We start from the raw sequence: 24872 nt of genomic DNA on the forward strand, positions 1-24872 counted from the left end.
GAACTTTTACATGTTAAGGTTTCGCCATCATGGTATATGTTAATAAATCGCAAATGTCACAGGTAAATATCATTGGCCCCCCCTGTACATTTTATAGCAAAGTTGTAATATAACTTTTTGAATAGACCACAATGATTAACTGATGTGACACTGAAATTTGTGGGGATCCAAATGAAATTTCAAATCATTTTAATGAATATATGTTGAACATTGTGCCTGAATTATTAGAAAACCGAGGACAAAAGGCCTTTTCCAATGAATTACGCCTAAATTCCCAGTCCACACTTCTAAGACCGCTAATACCAGATAAAATTTATCATTTTGACAAATTAAAAATGAGCGTACCAGTGGAATAGAGGAGATTCCTACTAGTATAAAAAATTCTGTTCCGTATGTGATTAAAGTGTAGTGTCTTTTGATTAATGATTCCTTTAAAAATGGCGTTTCCCAGACCAACTTAATAAAGCTTTAATAAATCCGCTCTATAAAAAGGGAGACCCGAGGTGTATGCTTAGATCTTTCTAGAGCATAGGAAAAAATTTACTTATACGGTGGAAGAAGTAATGTGGTAAAATTGGGAAGACAACAACAAGTAAAAACAACCAAAAATGGTAATAATCTTTCGAATATTAATGAAAATAGTCTGGGCATCGGCCCAATTTTATTTTATTTTTGTGAATGACTTATATTTTGTAACGAAGTCGGAAGAAACTAACCAACCTGCTTGTAAGGTGGAAATAATCTCACAGAGTCCCCTGCCTCGGTGAGGCAACAATACTTTTGCAAGGGCTTATGACTGGTTTCTATGAAATAAATTGATATTAAACAAAGAACATACAAATTTAATATTATTTTTAGAACTAATAGAATAGAATAGAATAGGCACTAGGATAGGTAAAGAATTCTAAACTCTTAGGTTTACAATTTAACCAGTTTCTTGATTGGTCTGAACATATTTATTATTTGCTAAATAAATTAAATTCAGTTTGTTATGGAATTAGATTTATTGCAAACTATATGAATTTAAAAACTTTAAAAAATATCTATTTTTTCTGTCACGCAAGAGATATGGAATTATTTTTCGAGAGGGGTGGGGTAGTGTGGTCAACTACAGAAAATGTTTGTGGTTCAAAAGAGGACTCTTTTATTTAGTTAGTTATTTCACAGATATAATACCAGAACCATAAATGTACATCACCCAAATCACCATTTGACCTTAACTGCAAGAAGTCTTTCTTACATGTGCCTGAGATTTTATAATAAAAGTGCACTATAAAAAAAAGTTACTGACAGATTTAGAACCTTACTCTCTAGATGACTTTTTTGTAGTCTTTAATTACAGGCTACTCACATTATTAGCAATTAATTTTTTAGAAGAAATATATTAAATTTTTTAACTCTCGAACTTCACTTTTTTAGTTTTTTTGTGTAATTATTCGTTACTTTGTTCAGAAATTAATAAAAAGTTACTTTATTTTGAAGCTTAAGAAGAATAATTTTACTTTTTGGAAAAATACAAAGTAATGACAAAAGTGGCACTTATTTCATTTGGACTAGTTTATTTATAATATAATTATGAACATTTTATTTTGTTCCATTATAATCTTAGAATTAAATTGTTACATTATAATCTTACACCAAAAATACTTCAAAATTCACTTTTTTAGGTTTTTATTTTTATAATTATTCTTTGCTTACTTCAGAAATTTAGAAACATTTATTTTATTTTAGAGGTTAATATTTTGTAGTTTTAAGAAGAATAAATTTTACTTATCGGAAAAATACAAATTACAGAAGTGTTCCTTCTTTCATTTTAACTAGTTTATTTATAATCTAATTATGAATATTTTTATATTGTTGAAATTAAGTTTTTTCGTTTTTTCTTTTATTTTTTACTTTGTTCAGAAATTTAGAAACATCTATTTTATTTTAAAGGTTAATGTTTTGTTGTTTTAAGAACAATAAATTTTGTTTTCTTAAAAAATACAAATTACAGAAGTGGCCCCTATTTCATTTTGACCAGTTTATTTATAATATAACTATAAACATTTTTATATTGTTACATTATAATCTTACATGCTAATGATATTTGGGCAATACTCCCCGCCGCACTAGTCCCTTGCCTAAATGCCTATATTTGCATTGAATGACTTGTGCGGGGTCTCTTCTGGTGGGATATGTATGGATTGAAATGAGCAAAATTTAAGTGATAAAAAAGAATCACATAATTAAACACATCAGTTCAATAACTCCAATCAGAATGAAAAGATAAAGGATAAAAAAAATCTCGATAAATGGGACATATTGCGCTATTGGGGTTTAAAGAAACATTTTCCGGCGTAATTTAAACGGAACTGAGCCTCTATACACCGTGATAAATATAAATTTAATTCTCACCAATATGTTTTGGCTGGGGAGTGCCCGGTGCGGTTACGGGGGGAGGTGCGGGGACGGTGAAGCTCTTAAGAGGGTGACCTTGAGCCTGTATCCTTTTCCCGGCTTGTGATTCGGCGAGGACACTTAGACCAGGCGCGTAAGTGCTGCCTGGCGGAGGTTGTGGTCTAAAGTAAAACAATAACAAAATTCAATGCTGAAAAATCTAGATATACAAGCTACCAATGTAAAATATTTTATTTATTATACATACATATTATGCATAGTAGCCGCCTTTAACAATAAAGTATTAACAATATTAACTCCTCGAATGTTTAAAATTCTGAAGGATAATTTTATTTGCCTGAAAGATATGTACACCAAAATAATAGCCACAATTCATAAAAATCACATTATCTTGACATATGGTTATTTGTTAGTTAGGGAATGCCCTCTTGTTCAATTACTTTACATTTTATGACGAAATGGAGTAAATCCCGTAATGTTCTCCTCAAATTCAATATACAATAATCGATCAATTATTAATATGACGTTCCATGACTTATTAATACAAATGCCATTGTTTGGACTGTTTAAGAAAACTTCCACAGGTTAATGTAATACTTTTTATAAAACTTCTGGATTGCTCCTGCGTCGATAGCTAGCTTGTTCGAGTTAACAAAAACCGACACAGGAAGCATCCAGAAATTTTATAAAAAGTAGGAACTGTTGTGTAATTAAGTTTCACTTTATTTATTGCTTGAAATGTCTCCCACCGATTTCAATACACGCTCTAACAGGGTCTTAAAAAAAAAGGCTTCTCTTATCTTCTGTCCTCTTTTTGTGTGGGGGGAGTTTTATGCACCTGCTGTTTGACATATCCTCGCATCTCTGTTAGATGAGGAGATCTAGGTGGCAGTCTAATCAGACCACATAAACTATTTAAGTAGTTCGTATAACTGAATGTACATGGTGTGCAGGAGCTGCATCTTGAAGGAACCACGTTCTCTGCGTCGCTTAAGATATTTTGCAACCTCTGCTCTAAAATGTCAAAGTAAACTTTCCCGTTTAATGTAATGAGGTCTCACAAGGTTATTTCGTATTATACCACCCCAAACATTTAAAGAGAATTTTTACCGACTGCGTGTCATCATAAGAGTGAAAATTATGAATATTAACAGAATCGTTTTTAGGGAATGTCGATTCATAAGTAAAAAGCACATGTTTAAAAAAACATCTTGCTCAAAAATTCTTTCTTGTATCCATTCTCGAAATTTTGATGTAATTTAATAATCATTTTCTCTGAGTTGATAAACTATCATGGAGGAAGCAGTGGCTTTGTGATCAGATTTAGAAAATGGAGAAGAGGAAGAAGAACGTTTATTATTATTATTACTTGAGTATCATTTACGAAGCAGGTACCTCATATTTTCTTGACGCGAGGAGAAGAGCGTTTCGTAAACATGTTAATTCGGAGACATCTATTACAACACGAAAGTAAATTTCCATTTTTTCGCTCGATTGACACTCAACCCTTAGAAATTATTGGGATATTTGTCGTGCATTCATATGTGGGTTTTCTGTAACTCTAAATAAATAACTTTCGTTCTTTTGATAAGCAACAGTTTCAGTTCAAATAAAACGATTCATCAAATTCTATCTATTCATTCATCTATCGTGATTTTTAAATTCTAATAGCTAACCATGCACTGTTTTCGCCAAACCCCGATACGATAATCATGTGGACCAGTTAAGCAACTAAAAACAAATTAATTGAGGACACTAATACGAAATTTACAGGTTTTAAATAATTATTTGTTTGCACTCAGATTTACATGGTTAATAGGGAACTTGAAGAAAATTTTAATTTAAAAAACATTGCTTGTGAGAGTAAGTTTATACTATTAAAAGAACCACAGTACCCAAAAAATATAATTTCGTAGTTCTATGTAACAAATATAAGCAATTAAAAATTGTAAAATGTAAATCCCCTTTGAAATGCGCTGTTATTTGCTGTGATTGTCTTGTGACGTCAATTCGCTTGTAAGACTACGCGCCAGCCGGACGGTGGCATAGAGAACGACAATGCGTTCGTTTTGGTGGTTTTAATTTTAATTTTAAACTTGATCCTGTCGGTTGCTTTTGTTATCCTGTGTTTAGTATCAAGCAGAAAATTTTGAAAATGACCGAAGCGGATTTTTTAAAAGGTCAATCTGATAATTTACATTTAGTGGATATGTTTAGGGTGACATCTTACATACAAAACACAGAAAGTTTTTTTCTTTTGTTGAAGTGCGGGGTTTTAAACCAATATAATATTGTAATCAGCTTAAAGTATTCTAATTTTTGAAATTCAAATGGTATATCAAATAAAACGCAAGGCCTATAACCTGAGCATAAAACACTATGACGTGTCGCCGGATCGATCGAAAAGCAGCATTATGACGTCACCGGTCATTCCCGCGCGTTTAGTGTCGTTTAAAAGGAATAGCCGGGTGTCACAACTTGAATTATTTATTGCAACTTAAATATTGTATTTTGAGTTGTACTAAAGAAATAAAAACAATATTCAAGTTCTCTATTTACATTTGCACTGAAAGACGCGGTCTGAAAACAATATTTATAGTTCAATAATATTTAATAATTCAAAAAACAGGGCATTTTCACCCTGTATTTTTGAAAATAACTTTCAATTATTATCTATAACTTTTGTATTTAATGTTTTTCTCTAAAACAAATATTAAACGAGATATATTACTGTGACACACTATTTGGATATCCTGTATAAAGAATAGTAAGAAACAGGAAACATATCCGTACCCCACATAAGACGACGTCTTGACACCGTTGTCATCGTAGTTAGGGTGGCCTGGATGTGCGGAATAGACATTTTCGACGGCAGTTGGATTCGTGCCGGATTCAAGGGACACGTGAGCTCTGGGCACGGAATAGTTAGTTCTCGGATACGTAGGTCTGCTGGACGGCGTCGAGTCAGAACTCGAATGACTAAGGGTGGTGGCCGTATTAATCGGAGTCGCTATAGCTGTAAAAATAAGCAATATTTTCGTGTCAAATGCCCCAGTAGATACGTATGGGATAACGAACCCAAAAGTAAGAATATACAGATATACAGAGCTCGAAACTGTTCGAAGAAATATGCTATATTAATGATGACGTAGTCATTTTGATAGGTGAAGTCTAGTCTACTTCGTTACGGGATGTCGTAAATTGATACAGGAATTTTATTTGTCAGTTTTGAAATCCGTGTCAAAAGCCGCTTCAAGACACACGGATTATTCTTGTTTACGTCACTATACGTGCGTAACCGCACAGCTGCTCTGACTAGTTTAATTGTCAACGCTTAGGATTCAGACAAAATGAGCCCTATAAGTTTTAACGGGTATTTCAGTTTTTGTGCGTTTTTTAATGATCTAACGGACTTATTTAACTTATCGAACCTATCAATAATTTGATTTTCATTAAAGTACTCGTTGATTTCAAAACTTATGAGAAAATGGTGAATACATAAACTGTAAACATTGCTAGGACGCACAATTCAAAATTATTTAAAGGTAAACATAAACATGAAACGCCCTCTTTTCAAATTCTGTTTTGAATTCGTATTGAAATTCTTCAACTTTTTTACTAATGATAATACGTACTTAAACCTAACAGCCTTTCCATTATTTAAATTTTTCTAAAAAAAAGAGTAGTTGTCACACTTGCAAAAAAATTAAAATCTTCAGATTTAGGTATGTATTATTATGAATACAAAAGTTGAGGAATTTCAAAACGAATTCGAAACAAAATTAAAAAATAGGATGTCCATTTAAAAAAAAAAGTATGTTTCATTAGCCACGGTTTTTTGAGTTACTTTAAAATAATTTTAAATTGTGCGTTTTAACCACTTTTGAGGCATTCTGGAAATGATATGTCATAAAAAAACATCAAAATAGTATTAGTATTAGAATAGATCCTGAAAACAGGCAGAATTTCACAATTTTTCCACAAAGGTAAGTTCAAAATTATCCATTATAATAAAAAGAAATCTATCCATTTAGCTCCTTAATGTACAATATGGGATGGCCTACTGTTTTTGGCCGAAACGTCCTTAATGTTTATTAAATAAAAAAAATTTATATGACCAAATACCCAGGAAAATTTTATTTCATTTAACTATTGATAAAATGATTATAAACTCTGTCAAATAACCTCCAATAATTAAATATCGCGCAAAAACTGACAAATTTATTGAGCTTTTTGTATATCCTTTTACTTTCGAATCCTAGGAAAGAAACTAATCCAATTTTGTTTAAGTTTGTCTATTCCTACCTTTTACCGTCTTTGAAACAAAAATTAATTTTCATGATTGTTACGTATAATCAACATTGAACAAAGTCATTTGAAAGAAAGTTTCGCACATAAACCTTATTTTCATTTAATTTTAGTTTCGTAGCAACTATATTGTCTCTTTTCGAAAGTCAACAATCAATCGATCAATACAGAAGATTCGTTCTTGTCACACTCTAAATTCTTCTTTGTGAACAAGGTAACAATTTAAAAGGTCATACTTTATTAGATTATTACAATTATGCAGAAAAATCGCGAAATATTTGAAAATTATTGAAAATGAAATCACGGTATCATGAAAATTAATTTTTAATTCAAAAACGACAAGAGATAGCTATAGGGAAACCTCCACCAAAATTGGATAATTTCTCTCCTAGAATTCTAAAATCAAAGAATATACAGGGTGTGTTATTAGAAACAAACTCAATAAACCGCGTTTATAGAACTCCCGCATAAAAATTTTTTTTTGAACCATCTTGTATGTCCCATCGAAAATTATATGCCAAGAAAAAGTGCCTGAATCTTTCAAGGAACTGTCTGCAAAAGTTCTAGGAAATTATTTTTTATTTCTATAACAATCAATAAATCAAATGCTATACAAGCAAGATGTTGCCACGTGTATATAGAAGAGGCAAAAAAAAAGAAAATATTTTACAGAGGTAGCACTTCCTCTTACATCACTCTGTATATAAACTTCGACAGAAGGACGTCACATTAATATAGCATATTGTAATAAAAAAAATGCTGTAATAAATCATGGAAAGCAAGCAAAGCATACTTACGCTCTCTTGGAGGTTTGGAATCTACGGGTAGAGTTATCTTGGTACACCGAGTAGGTTTTTTCGTATCTTCACCTACAGTGCAAAAGCAAAGCCCAAATGTGCGTATACGTTAAAAACAACAAGTTTTTGGGTAGGTACCACGTGCTATTTTATAACGGTACTGAATAAAGAAATTATATGAAGAGCTACATGTGGGAGCGAGTTTTTAATAAACGAGTGAGTTAAAAAGTTTACCGTACGTGTTGCATACCATACTTTTTCTACGACCGTTTTTGGTACATTTTCGCAAAACAACACGTCAAAATTCAAAGCGTGGGAAATATCTCCGAAAACATCCGATTGTTCCCAAGTTCGTGCGGTAAAATCCCAGAAATGGCCGAAGTGGCTCGCATTCATGGGAAACGAAACTGACGCCGTAAAGTGACGCTTCCCGCACGCTAGATCGGTGGGTAATTAGGTATTTTACAGACGGGAGAAGAAAAAAGTATTTTTTATGCTTGGGATAATATGGGTTAAGCGCAACTTTTTAGTTACATCCTGCATTCGTGCACAGGATTTTCTTTTCCTTGTTTTTTGTTGCTCAGCCATTATTCAACAACGAGAAATACACCCCAAAACTCTATAAACCGAATAATCAACAATTACACCAATAAACTTCAACGTCAATAAAAACAAATTGGTAACTAACTATCTTTCTTGCGCACAACCTCTACTACGTATTACGTACTTTTTTGCCCACTACTATACATTTTATCTTTGTACTGTCATCTTTCTAGCCATTTCTGATAGGTGGAAAGTATTCTATATATTAGATATATTAGACGAAATAACTGTTAGTCTTATTTGGGCAAAAAATGGACCCGCATCTTTTTTCCCGCGTACTCTTCATATATTAAAATAATATCACTTACCATAATTCGGAGCGTATGACCTCTTGTCCAACGAGTTCGTGTGCAAATGCTCGTGGGGCTCGTAATCGTTCCCACCGACGCTTCTGGGCAAGGTCATTGCCCCGCTGCTACTGGCACCGTCATTGTTGGAATGCCTCTTCTCCATCGCTTTCAACTCCATCTGGTCGTGGTGGATCCAGAGGTCGGGCGGTTTCACACCCTGACTGCCCTTTTGGTAACCCTTTTTGGCTCGATCGGGGGACATATCGGCGTCCCTTCGACGGCAGCACAGCACCACGACCACCACCGATATAGTGGCGACAGCTACCAGGCACCCGCTAATTGTTGTGTAAAGCAATACCTTGCCGGAGAAAACCCCGTTCGACTCTAAGAGAGAACGCAAAAAAAAACTTGGCGTCAATATACAGTCGGTCAAAAAAGTCTCCGTACACATTGTATTTCTTCAGTTTTCTTTTAGTTTCGTCTTTCACTTACACTTAATGAGAAATATATTTCAAGTAAATATCGTTAATCCCATTAAGAGTAATAAAAAATAAAATAAAAATCATTTCAAACACTTTATTTCAACGGTCAAAAATAAGGCAGTTTAAGAAGCAAGAAACTATGTCAAATAAGTCTTTGTACACTATTTTGTCTTACGATAAATTGAAAAGTTTCTTAAAGTCTAATATATAATTTTTATTCTTTTTAATAAGTCTTTTTGGAACACTTAAAACAAGCTTCACCGTAGCACAGATATTTTCGATTTTCACAGCTCTATTTTTTTTCTCCAAACTTTATGCCGACCATCTGACTCAAAAAAAAAAATTTTTGTTTCGTCACTAAAGATAACGTTTTCCCAAAACTTCCTGGTCTTGTTAATGCGTTCTCGGGCAAATTCCAAATCTTTTTTGGAATTTCGCAATTTTTAGCGCTCATTTTGCTTTTACTTCAAAAGTGTATTAAATGATTTTTATATTTTTATTACTCGTAACGAGATTACCGATATTTACTCGAAATATATTTCTCATTAAATGTAAGTGAAAGATGAAACTAAAAGAAAACTGAAAAAAATCTACGTGTACGGAGACTTTTATATAGGGCGGTTCATAAAGAATGGTCAACCTCTAAACTGGACGTACTGGTCATCAAAAACCTAATACGAATGTAGTTGATTTCGTAAATGCAGTTTAGGGCTTTTGACTTGACAATTAGGAATTTGAACTTTGAAATTGAGATATATTTCAATTTGAAATATTTAAAAATGAATTAAGCAAACTTCATCAAAATCAAGATTTGAATTAGGGACAAGATCTTGAAAATAAAGTGTCAATAAACCGATAAACCGAAATTATTATGGAAATGTTAATTTTTCGTCTCATATAATACTATCCGCATCCAGCATCAATGACTGCAGCAAATGTTATTGGGGTGGCGATGATTTTATAGCGCACTGGGTGAAATAAGGGGACATATAAAAAAAATACGTTATTTTTAGTTCATTGTACCATCAAATCCGCACATTTGTATTTTAACCACCAACAATAGTGCCACGGATCACTTTTCTCAGTCATTTAATTTACGGACAGGCATAATACTTAACAAAACATCACATTCATCTCCTCTGCCACACATCATCTTTCTTAATGGAGGCCGGAGAGAACGAGACATAACCACAGCATATTCGGAACTTCTTAAGCACAGAATAAAAACAGGCGTAACACTCTCTAGTCAGTCAGTCCTTCCAACATAACATTCTTAAATCTAACATAACCCAAAATTCCTTTAACTTTCATTGTGACAGTTCACGCGATATTGTCAAAATAAATGACGCGTGTGTTTTCAAAGTAGAAAAAGAAGCTTCTGACACATTTTTCTATAAAACATCTTTTAGCGAAACTGAATACAGAAACATTACGCAAAGAAAAATGCGAGCAGGCGCGCCTTTTACATTCGTTTGAAAATGTCAATCTAGACCGTGCTTATCGAGATGTTAGAAATTCAAAAAAAAAGTTTAATGACTTAATGGATTTGCTAAAAAGGAATACTATTAAAAAATGTCACAGTCACTTTTATAACAGCCTGAAAGGTGCCAAAGATTGAAATGTCACGGATTTTTAGTTACTTTGAAAATAGTACTTTTTGTTTATTTTCCAAAAACCGCTTTAATTGGTTGTTGCTTTTAATATAGAATATCTTGTTTCTTATAATTTTAACAACAGTAGCTCTCTACCAGAAACTATAGGTCCGTTGTTTTTTATTGTCCGTTGTTTTTTGGTTAAGCTTTTCGATGTTTTTTATAGTTATTGTTTACGTGCCAAAGTTTTAAAGGCACATTTTTTCGTGATTTATTATTTTCCAGTTTAGGTTTTTGTTAAGTTACTATTATGTAGCTATCTCACAAATGAACCTGCCATATGATATTTTTATTATGTAAATGATGTTAAAACTTCGATCTACTGTTTTATTGAGAATTTTGTTTATCAAAATGTTGCACTTTATTTGTGAAATTGATGTGTGTAAAAAAAATTACAGGAAATTTAAAAACATTTAATATACAATCATTTATGAGTGCGGAACAATACAACGAATTATTGAACACCTTAATTAATGATGAAAGTTGTTATCTTAGACTACCGAGAGATCCAACCTCTTCTTTACAACAAAAGGCCAGCAAGACTTATTTGCTCTCAAAAAGATACATTACTAAAGAAGAGGCTAGTAACTTAAGAATTTAAAATCATACTTCTCCGAAATACTATGGATTGCCAAAGGTACATAAACCTACGCTATCGTTAAGATCTACAATTTCGTCTATCAATTCACCAAATGGTAAATCAACTTCTATGATTATTATGTGTCCGATTCCTTCAAATATGCTGGGTTTATTCAAAATAAACAACTTTCAAAAAATTATGTAATCATCAGTCTTGATGTTGTCTCTCTTTTTTACGTTTAACAAAATCAAGTATCAGAAAAAGATGGCAAGCTATCTCGGCATATACCAAAAGTTCCCTTACATTGCAAATTTCATTTTTGACTCAAACTTCTTTTCGCATCGGGGACAATTTTTCCAAGCAGATTTCCGGTACTCCTATGGGCAGTTATATTAGCCCTATAATCGATAAGTTCGTGATGGATGATCTTTTAGACACATGCTACGTTGAATTATCGGTTGCCATTGTCGAAGAAATATGTCGACGATATTATTTGCGCAATTCCAACAGGTGCTTCAGACTTAACATTGGAGGTTTTTAATGGACACGATCAGCATTTTTAGATACAAGACTCATAAGAACTGAGGAAGATACTGTCATGCAACCAAAGAAGGATGAACTATCATTCTGAGCATCCCTTGTATATGAAAAGCAATTTATATAACTTTTCTAATAAGCAAGAGAGTTGATATGATATATCTCAATAATTCAGATTTCCTCGGAATTATTATTTTGTGGATGTGCACCCAGTGGGCGTAATGTAATATTATAATAATAAATTTGTAAATTTTCACTTCTATTTCGCAAAATTTATAAAAACCCAACCAACGAAAATTCAATTTCTACTTCGATCAACGATATTCACTTGCGAAAAAATTTGCAGGGAAAAACGAGTTGTGTCAGGAGATCGCTATTTAGAAAGAAATTGGTGCAAAATGTATGCTTATTTTGTTAAATTTAAGAAAATGTTATAGACGCCTTAGGCATATCAATTTTTAATTTATTTCCGGCTCTATATTATCTGATAGCTATATGATAATTAATTTTAGACAAAAAATAAAAGTTCAAACTTTTTTTTTTGGTACTTTTGACGTCAGAACACACAAAATTTAGAGCGAAAAAAAACTCGTAATTCGCAAACCTCCTATTGAAAATCGCTTTTATTTTTTCCTTTACGACGTATATCTTCCAAAAAGATAAGTTTAAAATGAAAAAAAAAAAAAAAAAAAAAAAAAAAACAACAGCAAACAAATAGAAAAGATTGCATAGAGTAAAGAAAGAAAACGCAGGAAAAAAACATGATCAGCATTTGTCCAATGACCCCTTGTTTGCGGCATTCGTGTTTATTATCTTTTTTTTTTAAACGACTTAACCAAAAAAAACTTCCATGGACCAGTGGTTCATAATAAAAACCGTATTTTTTATTTTAGAATATGGCAATAAGCATAATCTTTCCTTTAGGCAAACTTGGTATATGAAAGCAATGAAAAATGCCATTTTTGCCGTTAGAGAGAATAGAGCATTTTCATGTATCGCAAAATATTTGAAATTTTACAGATCGCTATAGAACGTGTTCTAGTTTCCACTTCCAAAATAAAAAAAAAGGTGAAACAGGCCCGTTATTCACTCGGAAGTATCGGAAGGGTTTTCCATATATTCAAAACATCTAAACTCGGTTTTGGCGTAAAACATTTTTATAAAACGCAAACGTAATATTCGATAACGCTTCTAAACGAATGGGGTCATTTTTACAAATGCACAAAAAAGGAGGGCTGGGATAAAGTTAAGAAACAACAAAATTATAATACCTGATGGTCCTTGCAGCGAATGGCCCGTTGCAACCACTATTAAATAAATAAAAAATAAATAAATAAACTGAAATCAAATCAAAGGCGAATAGAAAAAAAAAACTTCCCCATTTGCAACGTATTGTTAAATCGTGCGTGCAAAAACCACTTACTCTGTCCCGTCCTAAATGACACGACATTAGAAAACGGACCGTATCCCCTGCTATTTCTGGCCTGAACTTTGAAGTAGTAGACCGTGAAAGGCTTCAGATCGTAAATTATGCTCGAATGGTTGTCGCCTTTGATCGCGAGCGCTTGCCATTCGGGATCGGTTTTCGTCTTATTGTCCGTGTAAAGTATTACGTAGCCCGTAATACGCGCGTTAATTGTTTTCGGCGGTTGCCAAGTCAACTCGACGAGCTGCGAGTCTTCATCTTTTAGGTGGACGTCCAAGTCCCTAGGGGCGACGCTCGGCGGCATTTCCCAGGTACGATTTTGCACGACCATACTCCAGGAACTTTCCCTACGACCTATGAAAAGAGACAATAACATTTTATCTCCGGGGGAATATACGGTGAGTGTCCATAAGGGATTCACGAGGATTCATTCATTTAATGTTATGAATAACATTATTATTATGATTAAAGAACAAATTTGAAAAAAATATATTTGCGTCCAACACCTAGAAATATTTAAGCTGAATATTTATTTAATATACTTTATAATAATAGGTACTAAATATTTATAAACATGGAGAGTAAAACATGAAATACAACTTAAAAACAATGATTAAAGCCATTTACACAGGTCTTGATGTTGAACATGAAGGGGTCGGTTCGATTGTTTTCTACTTTGTCATGAATTATTACATAACCTCAGTTTCTGTGGTTTGGTAAAAACTACAACTGAGTTGGACTTAGTTGGTAAAAATGTGTTATCATCTCTGGATACAATGTCGAAAAACATAACAGATCTTCGGGTTAAAGAAAAAAATGTTTACTGAGTTTTCGAATATACATTCTTATAAGCAATTGTGAGTTAAACCTACTGTTTGGAGACGTAAAGACCTAGTTATATCTTAACAGATCGTCTTAATGAAGATGCACTGGAAAAATACATTTTTCCCGATTATTGAATTTACCCTTTCAATTTAACCAATCAAAATTTTAATATTGTGGTTAACCTCCCAGTTACAAAATCATTAAAGAGAAATAGTATTAATATGAATATTTTGTTATTCCTGGATTTATGGGTATAAAAATTACAATTGGTAAGTTGGAATATTAAAAATGAGCAATCTGAAGTCCCTCTGATTTAATAAATTTTGTTCCTTTTGAAGCAAACCAATTATCTTTTGAGCTTAGTCAAATAAAATGTGCAAAAACCTTACACCTCAGCCAATCAAAACTAACCAATACATTTAAATGAGTCTCAAACGAAAAATCCCAACAGCAATTTCAGATATTACGAATTAGCTTTTTTTTTACCTAGAGTGGCAATTTTGGTGATAAACACAAAAAACAATTTTTTGAATAGAGAGAAAATTTTCAAAAATGAAATTTTCGGCTTACCTTTGACAGTTTTAACGGCGAATTCGTACATGGTATTCGGTTTCAAATCGTCAATTTTCACGTGCAAATCAGTGACGTTGATATACCTCGTTCTCGAAGAAGTGTCGGCAGTATACTTGACCTTGTAGTATCTATTGTCTCTTACATACTAAAATTTAGGTAGACTATAGACAACCAAAAAAGTATTATTGTAAAGTGAAGCAAATTTTAAGATATATAAAGACGACTATTAATGGGGATTGTCGTCTTTCTCTTGCTCATTTATATAAATACAAGAATGGGGTGTTTTCGTCGTCAACTGGATTTTATTATTGCCAATCCCCATTACTACCCGTAACAGTTCCAGTTCAATGTTGTGGTGTTCACTGTTTAATGTACCTGACTTTGTTTTAGCGTTGGATCGGTCCAGTACAGTACAACAGATGTGGTGCTCAGTACTTGAGCTTTGAGTCCCACGGGGGGCATCAAAGCAGCAGCCGGTTCCGGAGCAGGTTCGTCTTGGGTTTTGGCGGTGGCATAAGTTGAAGGTCCCGGACCCATACTATTGCTGGCCCTGATACTGAGCACGTACTCAGAATTAGCCTCTGCAAGGGTAAACACTGTGTAGGACTACCCGGTAGGCGGCCGGTTCGTGGTGATTACCTAGTCCTTCGATAATGAACGTCCTATTCTTCTCGTCCAATTCTTGGAAATAAATATCGGGAATGCCCTTACCCCAACCGAGGATATAATTCCTAACACGGATGTTTTGGTTGACCGGAGGCGACCACATCACATATAATTTATCAAAGGTGGCACGAACTGCGAATACACCCAGTATAATTTTTCAAAGAAACTTCCACAGGCTGCTGTAATACTATTTATAAATCATTCTGTTGGCTTATTCAGAGCTGAACTGAAACTGACATGCATTCTACTCGGTACCTGCTGAAGGGTGCATGAACATGAACATTGTCCCTTTCAACAAAGTAATTCCCAAATGGGTCCCGAGCCGCTAAACAATCAATCTGAGCAATCTTAACCTCGACCTAGGTCTTTACCTTTACCAATATTTATCTTTTTCCTTTAGCTCCGCCTCCCTCAAACAATATACAGGTTGTTAAAAAAGTACGCTGCCAAACTTTAAGAAATTATTCTCTGGGTGATTTTAAGACAAAAATTTCATATAAACGTAGGTCCAAATTTTCTAAAAAATTAGATTTTCTTTTATAACTTTTATATCACTTTCGATATTTTTATCAAATTTGGTGAACATCTTTTAGTTATTGAGAGACGGTTTTTGACACAAAAGCTTTTTACCAGTGACGTCCGTACGGGGTTTGAACTGAATATTAAAAAAAAAATGACACGTCACTGCTTTTTCTGAAAATAAATAAATACAAAAAATTAACTACTAAAAGGAAGAAGAAGATTATTCAAGAATATTAAATAACTGCAAACAAAAGATCTTTACAAACAACACTCTCCCAGAAAAAAATAAATAAAAGCAACTCCTGGAAATGACCACCTCCAACTTCGATACATGCGCTTGTACGTCTTACGAGGGGCTGGCGAACTCTTTCTAAAATACAAGGGGTGTTCCTAATAACTGTACAAGAGTCTTCTATTCGATTTCTTACCTCACTTTGAACTGGTGCTGTGTACACTATTGTTTTTAAGTGTCCCCAAAGAAAGAAATCTATTGGATTTAAATCAGGTGACCTGGGTGGCCAAAAATGTGGCCCAGCACGCCCAATATAATTTTCACCTAAATACTGACGTGCTACTAAATTAAAGAACGTCTTTGCTCTAGCGGGACATCCTTCAAAAGTTCAGGTAATACTCATACTCGTATTGCTCACTAGTAATTCTGCCACGCAGAAAGTGAGGCCCGATAAGGAAATAAGGAAAAAAGTTTGTGAATTGAACAATTTTCACCAAAGCAATCAAATAATTTTTAAATAGACTTTCAAAAATCACCGATAAACAAACCAAGTGCAATTTTATTTAGAAATTTGACAACTGTCGTGTTATTGTTATAAACAAATGAATTACTGCCGCTTAGCAAAGCCTAATTTGTTTTTTTTTTACTAGTATTGACTAGTATGTCGATAAAATTGCAGTTTGTTTCTTAAATTTTCCTATTAAATTGTTAATTTAATGTAGTAGCAAGTTTTAATAAATAAAAAAAAAGCTAAAAAGGACCGCGTGAATGCTAATTGGAAATCATGAAAAAAGAATCATTAGATTATTACAAATTATACTTACTTCTTTTTACATCAAAATTAAGTAGATACATTTAAATGGTTTTTATTTTTTTTAAGCGAAAACCGTGCGTCGTACGAAAGCAAGTTCAGGCACCAAATTTGCTCCAAATTGAATGGGGATTATACAAATAATTTTTGTTTTCAGAAAAATCAGTGACGTGCCATTTTTTTCTTTGAAAATATTGAGTTCAAACCCCGTACGGATGCCATTGGTAAAAATAAAAATAAAGCTATGATCACCAAATTTGATGAAAATATCGAAAGTGATGACCTATGTTTAAATGAATTTTTCGTCTTAGAATCACGCCAGGAATCGTCTCTTAAAGTTTAGCATCGTACTTTTTTAACACCCTGTATAAGCAGGTACAGAGTTCTATTCTGAATAAATCTAGAAGTTTTGTAAACAGTATTACACCAGTAGTATTAAAGTAGTAAAATTAAATAAACGAGGCGGGCAAACTCACATCTTAAATTCGACGGAGCGTCCGGTACTCTGCTCTCGTCCAGATCTTTTTGGAAGGTGTCCACTTCTACCCACTCCGAACCGGGACCTGTCCCGTTCACGTTCATCGCCCATACTCGGATTTGATACAACTGACCGCGTTCCAAGTCCTTGATGACGTAGTGTCTCTCGCTCGCAGGGGTCGTAACCGTCGTCCCTTTGCCCTTGCCCGACTTGCGATATTTTATTTTGTAACCCAGTATCACGCCGTTTTGGGATTCGATAGGCGGCGGTTCCCATCTGACTACAACGCTCTAGAAAAAAAATACTCGATATCAAATAAAGATACACCTGAGCCTTTCCATTATTACATTACAGACGGGGCAAATTGTATAAACATGCATTGCGAATAAAAACACGCCATTAGAGGCAAAAAAAAGAATTTCAATAATTCTGCAAAGTTACAATTTTTTGCAGGAACGTCAGGCAGGAAAAATAGAAAAAATTAATGAAAACAAACACAAAATTGATAATGTAGCGCCCACAAAATCTAATAAGAGTTATTAAGGGTGTTGTGGCAATCAACAGTAAAATAGTGTTCACAATATAATGTTGGATTGGAACTAGAGGCCCCATCTTGTGGCACTGCGAGATCGTGTGATCTATCACCCTTAGATTTTGTATGGGCTAGATTAAAAGATCTTATATTTAGAGATAGAATTTTCCAAATCAAAGCAGAGTTAGAAAAAGCCACTCGAGAAGCGTTTGCTTCCATCAATCTTATAGAGTTAGCGAATAGCAGCAAAAAAAAAAGGTGGGTTCAGTGCACTGAAGAGAACGGCGCCAAATTTGAACATTAACCTGAAAATATTTCAATATAATTAATTGAACAGATTAAATAAAATTAAATATTTTGTATTCTAATATTTATTGTGTTTTGTTTGTTAGTTTATTAATAATCCAAAATAATAAAATTAAATATAATGTCTAAAATGAAAATTGAAATATTAAATGGTTCTTGGGTTCCGTGCTTCTCACTTGTTATTTTAAATAGGTCTTAACTCTTTTAAAGTTCCAGATCCATTCGTCTTAAAAAAATGTCCAAATAATGTTTTTATCCGAACATGAAAAATGCCCTATGAAGAAGATACGTTCTTTCAAAAACCGAGCCCTTGATTTGCAAGTCGATTTTTCTCTACGTAGTTTAGAAATAAGTTTTTACTGTGTACACCGCCTTGTAGACTTTTATTTTTGTATATCTTGAAACTTCTTTGTTGTTGATTAATCCTTTAATCAGTGCGTGGTAAACTTTATTAACTTTGTCATGCAGTTTCTTGTTCTCTTATACAAGCATTTTGCTACATTAATTAAGCTATTGCTGACCTTTCTTTGTTTTAGACATTTCCATATTTATAAATTTCAAATATGTTGACTTTTTTCTCTCTATTATGTGACTAGCAATTTCCTTGATGGTGAACACATGGTTCTCAGTGCATCTTCCTTTTCTGAAGCCACCCACATGGTACATCTGAAAGTGTAGGTGTAGGTTCAGGTGTAATTCTGTTGCTGCCTGGCGTTTTTTCATTTTTTAGCGCGTTTATTGCTTCCCTTGATAATTCTGTCTTCTTTATTCTCTTTTTTCTTCTTCACATACTTGGTCTTTGTCATTCTCTTGTTGCGGGACTCTTGGATATCCGGTTCTTTTTTGTGCATTCGGTAATTTTTCAATAAGTATGTCAACTTTATAGCACCGTTATAGCTCATTCTTTGAATATCTTACAATCTTCTGTTTATTTATTGCTCGTATTTGTTCGCTATTTCTTGGTCCCTTAAGACCTAATCACCTTCATATATGTTTCTGTGCTCCTTTCCTGTCGTTTACATCGGTTGTCATATATATATATATATATATATATATATATATATATATATATATATATATATATATATATATATATATATATATATATATATATATATATATATATATATATATATTCTCACGTATTGATTCACGGATGGAAAAATGTGATGACACTATACTCCGGGATATCATCCGTTCGCTCGTTGAACTCCGACTGGAATCCTGCATCCGACTGGAATTCTGCAAATCCTGCAGTGTTCGAAGTGTTTTCGGAGCGCGAGCATTGAAGATGCCAAGTGAGATTTTGGCGAAACGTCTGCAGGATTCCAGTCGGATGCAGGATTTGCAGAATTCCAGTCGGATGCAGGATTCCAGTCGGAGTTCAACGAGCGAACGGATGATATCCCGGAGTATAGTGTCATCATATATATATATATATATATATATATATATATATATATATATATATATATATATATATATATATATATATATATATATATATATATATATATATATATATCAAGTCAAGTTGGCAAGAACACAGAAAACTTACTAAACTAACTAAAGTATTAGCAACGCTTTTGACTAGATTAAGCTCAATTTTCAATATTATAAAGGTAGCAGGATATAAAGATCGTAGGCTATAGACATTAAAAGTCCGAAATAATATTCTTGTCTTGAAGGAATCATAAATATGCATGACCATGTGTATGTGCTTGATTAACAAATAACAAAATATTTAAAAAAAAAATCGGTTTTAGGGAACACTTATTAAAATTTGCCTCACTATTGCGCCGTCCTGTATATCATAAAAATAAATACTCTTTATACGCACTTACGATACAAGATCAAAAAATGTCCCATATGGGAGACTAACAAATGGTCAACAGAATGGGAATGCTTTTGGCAGAATATGCTTTAATTAAGGCATTAAATTGTTAGACATAAGTAGTATAGTAGAGACGGTTCTAAGCCACTTTTGGTGGGGATTTTCGACGGAAATTTTCAAAACAAATTGAAATACAACAGATCAACACAGACTGAAATTCGCAACAAAAATATAGCCGTTCGAGCAGAAAAAAAAAAACATTATTTCGAACACTACGCGAATATCTACACAAAAGCACTTATAATGAAATATCCGAACTTTTGAGCGACACTAATAAAATAAAAAAGAGTTCTTTTGTTCTGGTTCCTTGAATAAAAAGCTCTTATCAAAATAATTGAAAAACACATTTTAAAGTGCACAGTTGATGAGGATAATATTAGAAAGATTTTGTTAGAAATAAAGATTCTTGCATCGGGACAAGAGGAATTAAATATTGTTGCTGTAATAGAATTCTACCATTTTTGACTAATATTGTTAATTCCTGGCCATTAGAAAAAGGAAAAGTGTGTGATGTCGAAAGTAATTCCACTCCTTAAAAAGTCCGAAATCTCAAATTTTAGTGACCTGAGATCGATTAATATACTACCAGTATATTATCAGATTAGAGAACATCTGCAAAAACATGGTATACTTCCCTTAAATCACTCCGGATTTTTGGTTGTGCGGCCGCATTACCAAGGGTCGCAGATGACGGCCCTAATACTCTTTGATTATTCTAAAGCTTTCGATAGATTAATTCACGAGTTGCTACTTGCAATCCTTTTACGCAATTATCTCAGTCAACGCCTTCAATATGTTGAGTTTAAAGATACTGTGTTATCTGTGGATCCAATTAGGTGTATTGTTCCGCAAAGTTCGATCCACGGGCCTCTTTTTTACTATCTATTTTTGTCATATAACATCTTTTTTGCGATTTTGCAACGTTGCCTTTACGCAGATGATACACAACTGTAATTTTATTTTTTTTCGCCAACTCACAATAAATATTAATAAACGAAGATTTAGAAAGATTATTACAGTTTGGTTAGCTTTATTGGTTAGTTAATATTTGGTATACTATACTATTCAAAACTCAACACAAATTTGGGACTAGATTTCAATATTAATCTTCGTTTTAAACCTCATATTGATACGTGTGAATACAAAGGGTCCAAAAGTAGTGTTTGGGTTTGATTTATGGTATACGCGGCAGGGATCCAGTTTCATATAAACAAAAAAAAACAAAGTGGCTAACAATGGAAAGTAGGCGTAAATTACATTCAGTTATACTGTTTCATAACATAATATTGAATAAGTTTCCCCAGTATCTTGAAAATAAAATTAGCTTTTCTACTGACGTGCATACTCTGAACTTGAGTTTTGGTGAATATATCGCCTCCACCGCATCAACTAACCTTCTTTCACAGACCTTTCTCTTATAAAGCTTAATCGCGTTTAAACGTCTCTATCGAAAGTACCTTCTCGAGAACGATTGTGTTCAACAGACGACTCTGCTTGTTTGCTTGTTTGTATTTTTTAAAATATTTTTTAATTAGTTTTTTTTGGTTTTCCTTATATATCATTTCCACTTTCAACTATAGAAAACCTTTGCTTGTTAAGGATCAAATATAATATTTGAATATTACTTTCGGTGTCTAGGGGTTGAACTTGAACTTTTCGCAATTGGTTTCAACTGCTTTTTTGAGAACATACGGCACTGTCTGTATTATTTTGTTGCGAAATAATAATTATTATTATTAATACAATACTCACGGTGCTGGACGGTTCTAGCGTAACATTATTGGGGGCATCGGAGGGAGGCGCGCTAAACGTTTTCACCAACTTCTCTTCAGTGGCCGCTCCAGCGCCGTTCTGGTTCATCGCTACCACCCAGATGCTATATTCGGCGTAAGGGTTTAAACCGTTTAAGTCAAACGACAAATCCTGAGTGTCGACATTGTGTTCCAGCGATGAACTAGTCTGCAAGCGAAAGAAAAATAATTAATTTCTCTCTAGAAGGGAGTTCGATGGGAATCAACCACCTCCATATAGTAGACGCCGTATCTTAGTATCTGCCCATTGGGGATTTCCGGTGGAGTCCATTCGATGTGGATGTTTCTCGGACTCGTCGCGTAAGCTTTGAAATTTTGAGGAGCGCTAGGCACGTGCTCTTCGGATTGCGTCGTCACAGTAAGAACGTCCGATGATACGCCGGGCCCCAGCGCGTTGATCGCGACCACTCGGAAATGGTATACCCTGCCTGGCCATAAACCCCCTATACTTTCTTCCAGTTTCGAACGGGTTGTATTTTGGTAACGCTCCCTAAAAGTAGATAATCGGCTCCTATGGGTTCAAGAAAGTCAACCGCCATCCGGTTGTTTGGACATCAGACGAAGGAAAGAGGGAATTTCGCAAGCATCTTCACTAATCAAGCCCGTTCAGGTCGCGTCTAAACACTGTTGCCGCAACATCATTATTCGCGTATGTGAACAAAATAGTTTTTCGTTATCGTCGCCGTAAAATTAAGCTGAGTTAAGTGAAAATATTTTTGAAAAATTCACACTAATCAATATTGATATGGATTCGGAAATCTCCCTACCCTATCTGCAATGGAAATTTTCCGGATTTGACAGCTTCAATATGGGAAGTGACGTTTCTATTTTTAAACGGATTTGATGTGAAATTTTTGTACCGAATCTTCTTCGTGCACAAAATTAAAATATTAAAGTTTATGTCGGGGGGGGGGGGGGGGGCTTTTTCGGGACACCATGTATCAACAATATGATAACATTTTAAATCTCCAGGAGAGTCCAAGTAAAAGCCTGTGATAAAAACTACTGTGACGGGAGATGAAAGTACGGTTCTCTATTATGACCCTCTATCGAAAATAGATCGCAAAGAAAGTAATACCATTGTTACATTAATTACATAAATTGCGAGACTGCATACGTGTAAAACGTCGAGGAAAACTGACCAGAGGTGTGCGTCTTTTGCACGATAATGCACCTGTCCATACTGCTGGTGTTGCACAAACTGCCGTTTCAGAGTGTGGGTTCCAACAGATAGATCATCCTCCTTATAGTCCAGATATGGCCTCCAGCGACTATTATTTGTTTGGATATTTGAAAAAGGACTTACGTGGACGGCGGTTTAAAGACGAAGTTGAGTGAAAAGAGGCTGTTTTAGCTCATTTTGCAGACAAACCAAAAGAATATTTTTTTAAAGGGATTGAATTGTTAATAAAGAGATGTAATAAGTGTATTGAAGTTATTATAATAAAAAATTGTTATTCTACTTTGTCTCTTTCATATTCAGGCCGGGAAATTTTGGCGCTGCCCTCGTAGGTAGATAAAATTCCTATGACGGTCCTGGAATGATTACGGGCAAGGGCCTGCTCGGCAGAGTGTTCTATAAGTGTTTTGGAGTAATAAACCATAGGCAAAGTTAATCACGGGGTCGGTTGTAAAAGCACTATAATTTTGGTCCAAGTATATATCCGAGAGTAGTCTAACCTGTCCAAAAACAATTTGCGAAAGCGAACCTTACCTGTCGCTCCCCTCCTGCCTGTAGTACACCGAATAAGCTTCGATGTTGTTCTCGTTGACCACTGGCGGTTTCCAACTCAAAATCACGAACCTTCCCTTGACCATTGGCGCTTTCAAATCCTGCGGCGGTCCTGGTAAACCGTCGGTGATCTTCCGTTCCGAATTGCCGGCTAAAATGGGTTTTTGGGAGGAGAAAGCGAACTGGATATCGCCCAGGTTAATATTGTCGCGAGATTCGCTGCTTTTCAGCGAACTGAAAGCCGAATGGGGATCGTAAACCCCGTTACTACTTTGCGCCGCCACATTCGGCCGCAACAAATGGCCGAAATCGGTCTCGCCGAGTTCGTCGTAGTCTTCGGATTTTAGCGACGTGAACGACGACAACGATTGCCGTTTGTAATTCGTTTCAAACGATTTCGAAGGCGTCTTTTTCGGCCGCACCTTTTGCAGACCTTTTTTTTTCTCGCCCACTTTTTTTTTTTTTTTGGAAGTCGCATGCAAAACGTTGACCAACGGAACGTGCAAAAAGTAAATCGATAACGTTAAAGGAAAAGGGCGGACGGGGACGGGAATTTAAAAAAAAACGAAATAAATTAACAAATAATAAAAATAAAAAAATTATAAATAAATGAGGCGGCTAAAGGTACCTGAGTGCGGGAGAACTTTCAGGCTGGCCGCGGCCTGGATGTTTCCGGCCGGATTCGTCGCGAAACACTGGAATATTCCCGAATCGGTAGACATCAGTCCCATTATTTTTAAATTGTTTCTGGCGTGAAAATGAAGATGTACTTTAACGGCAACAACGTAGGTGGCGTCACTTACCCGTTGACGAGTTTGTAATATTCGGAATACTTTACGAGTTCCCCGTTTTTAAACCAACTAATTTTCGGTTCAGGTACGCCGTAAACGCTACACTCTAGTTCTATGTCTTTTGTGGAATATTCAACTTTATCCTGAGGTCTTTTTAAAAATCTTGGAGGCACCTGCAACATATAAGACGTACAGGGTGTCCAAAACTCGAATGGAAAAAGAAAGGCATTTTAAAATTGGGTTGCCGCCATAGGAGGTTGTGATCTTCATTTATTGCAAATGGAATTTCCTGTACAGGGTGATTGGAATTGGAGTGTTTCAACCATTTCTGAATTAGATAGAGCAAAGCCCCTCAGAATTGCAAAACAAAGATAAAATCTAAAAAAAAATGTTTTTGAACAACTTTTACAAAATTACAAAATTCTAATCCACAAACCTTCTGGATTCTCCGAATGACTTGTTAATTTGTTTTGTTCATATATATCTTAGCGCACTCAGTACGTCCATCTATGATCATACTTCCAACGAATGCATGGCCTCCTCAGGCGTCCCTCAAGGCTCGATATTGGGGCCATTATTATTCAACATTTTCATTAATGGCATTTGTACCGACCTTGACGTCAG

The 24872-nt window shown here is 34.4% G+C and overlaps 1 protein-coding gene across 4 annotated transcripts in view; it reads right to left on the reverse strand.

Annotated features, from left to right (window-relative positions):
• Positions 1-24872, reverse strand: part of LOC132699234 (neogenin) — a 114720-nt gene that overhangs the window by 3451 nt on the left and 86397 nt on the right. Inside the window, exons 7-21 of one of the 4 annotated variants that reach the window (XM_060665873.1) lie at positions 24261-24421; positions 24086-24204; positions 23440-23608; positions 21936-22215; positions 21667-21873; positions 17181-17472; positions 15113-15271; positions 14849-15054; positions 14471-14618; positions 13073-13429; positions 12921-12956; positions 8417-8782; positions 7506-7577; positions 5194-5416; positions 2398-2561 (exon numbers count right to left, since the gene is read on the reverse strand). In XM_060665873.1, coding sequence (XP_060521856.1) covers positions 2398-2561; positions 5194-5416; positions 7506-7577; positions 8417-8782; positions 12921-12956; positions 13073-13429; positions 14471-14618; positions 14849-15054; positions 15113-15271; positions 17181-17472; positions 21667-21873; positions 21936-22215; positions 23440-23608; positions 24086-24204; positions 24261-24421 — 2959 coding nt within the window. Of the gene's footprint in view, positions 1-2397; positions 2562-5193; positions 5417-7505; positions 7578-8416; positions 8783-12920; positions 12957-13072; positions 13430-14470; positions 14619-14848; positions 15055-15112; positions 15272-17180; positions 17473-21666; positions 21874-21935; positions 22216-23439; positions 23909-24085; positions 24205-24260; positions 24422-24872 lie in introns of all 4 variants that reach the window. The other 3 variants (XM_060665848.1, XM_060665857.1, XM_060665865.1) reach the window with 3 other exon arrangements.

This window comes from Cylas formicarius, unplaced genomic scaffold, assembly GCF_029955315.1.
Source record: "Cylas formicarius isolate icCylForm1 unplaced genomic scaffold, icCylForm1.1 PGA_scaffold_10__41_contigs__length_53128322, whole genome shotgun sequence".
In the NCBI taxonomy this organism is placed as follows: Eukaryota; Metazoa; Arthropoda; class Insecta; order Coleoptera; family Brentidae; genus Cylas; species Cylas formicarius.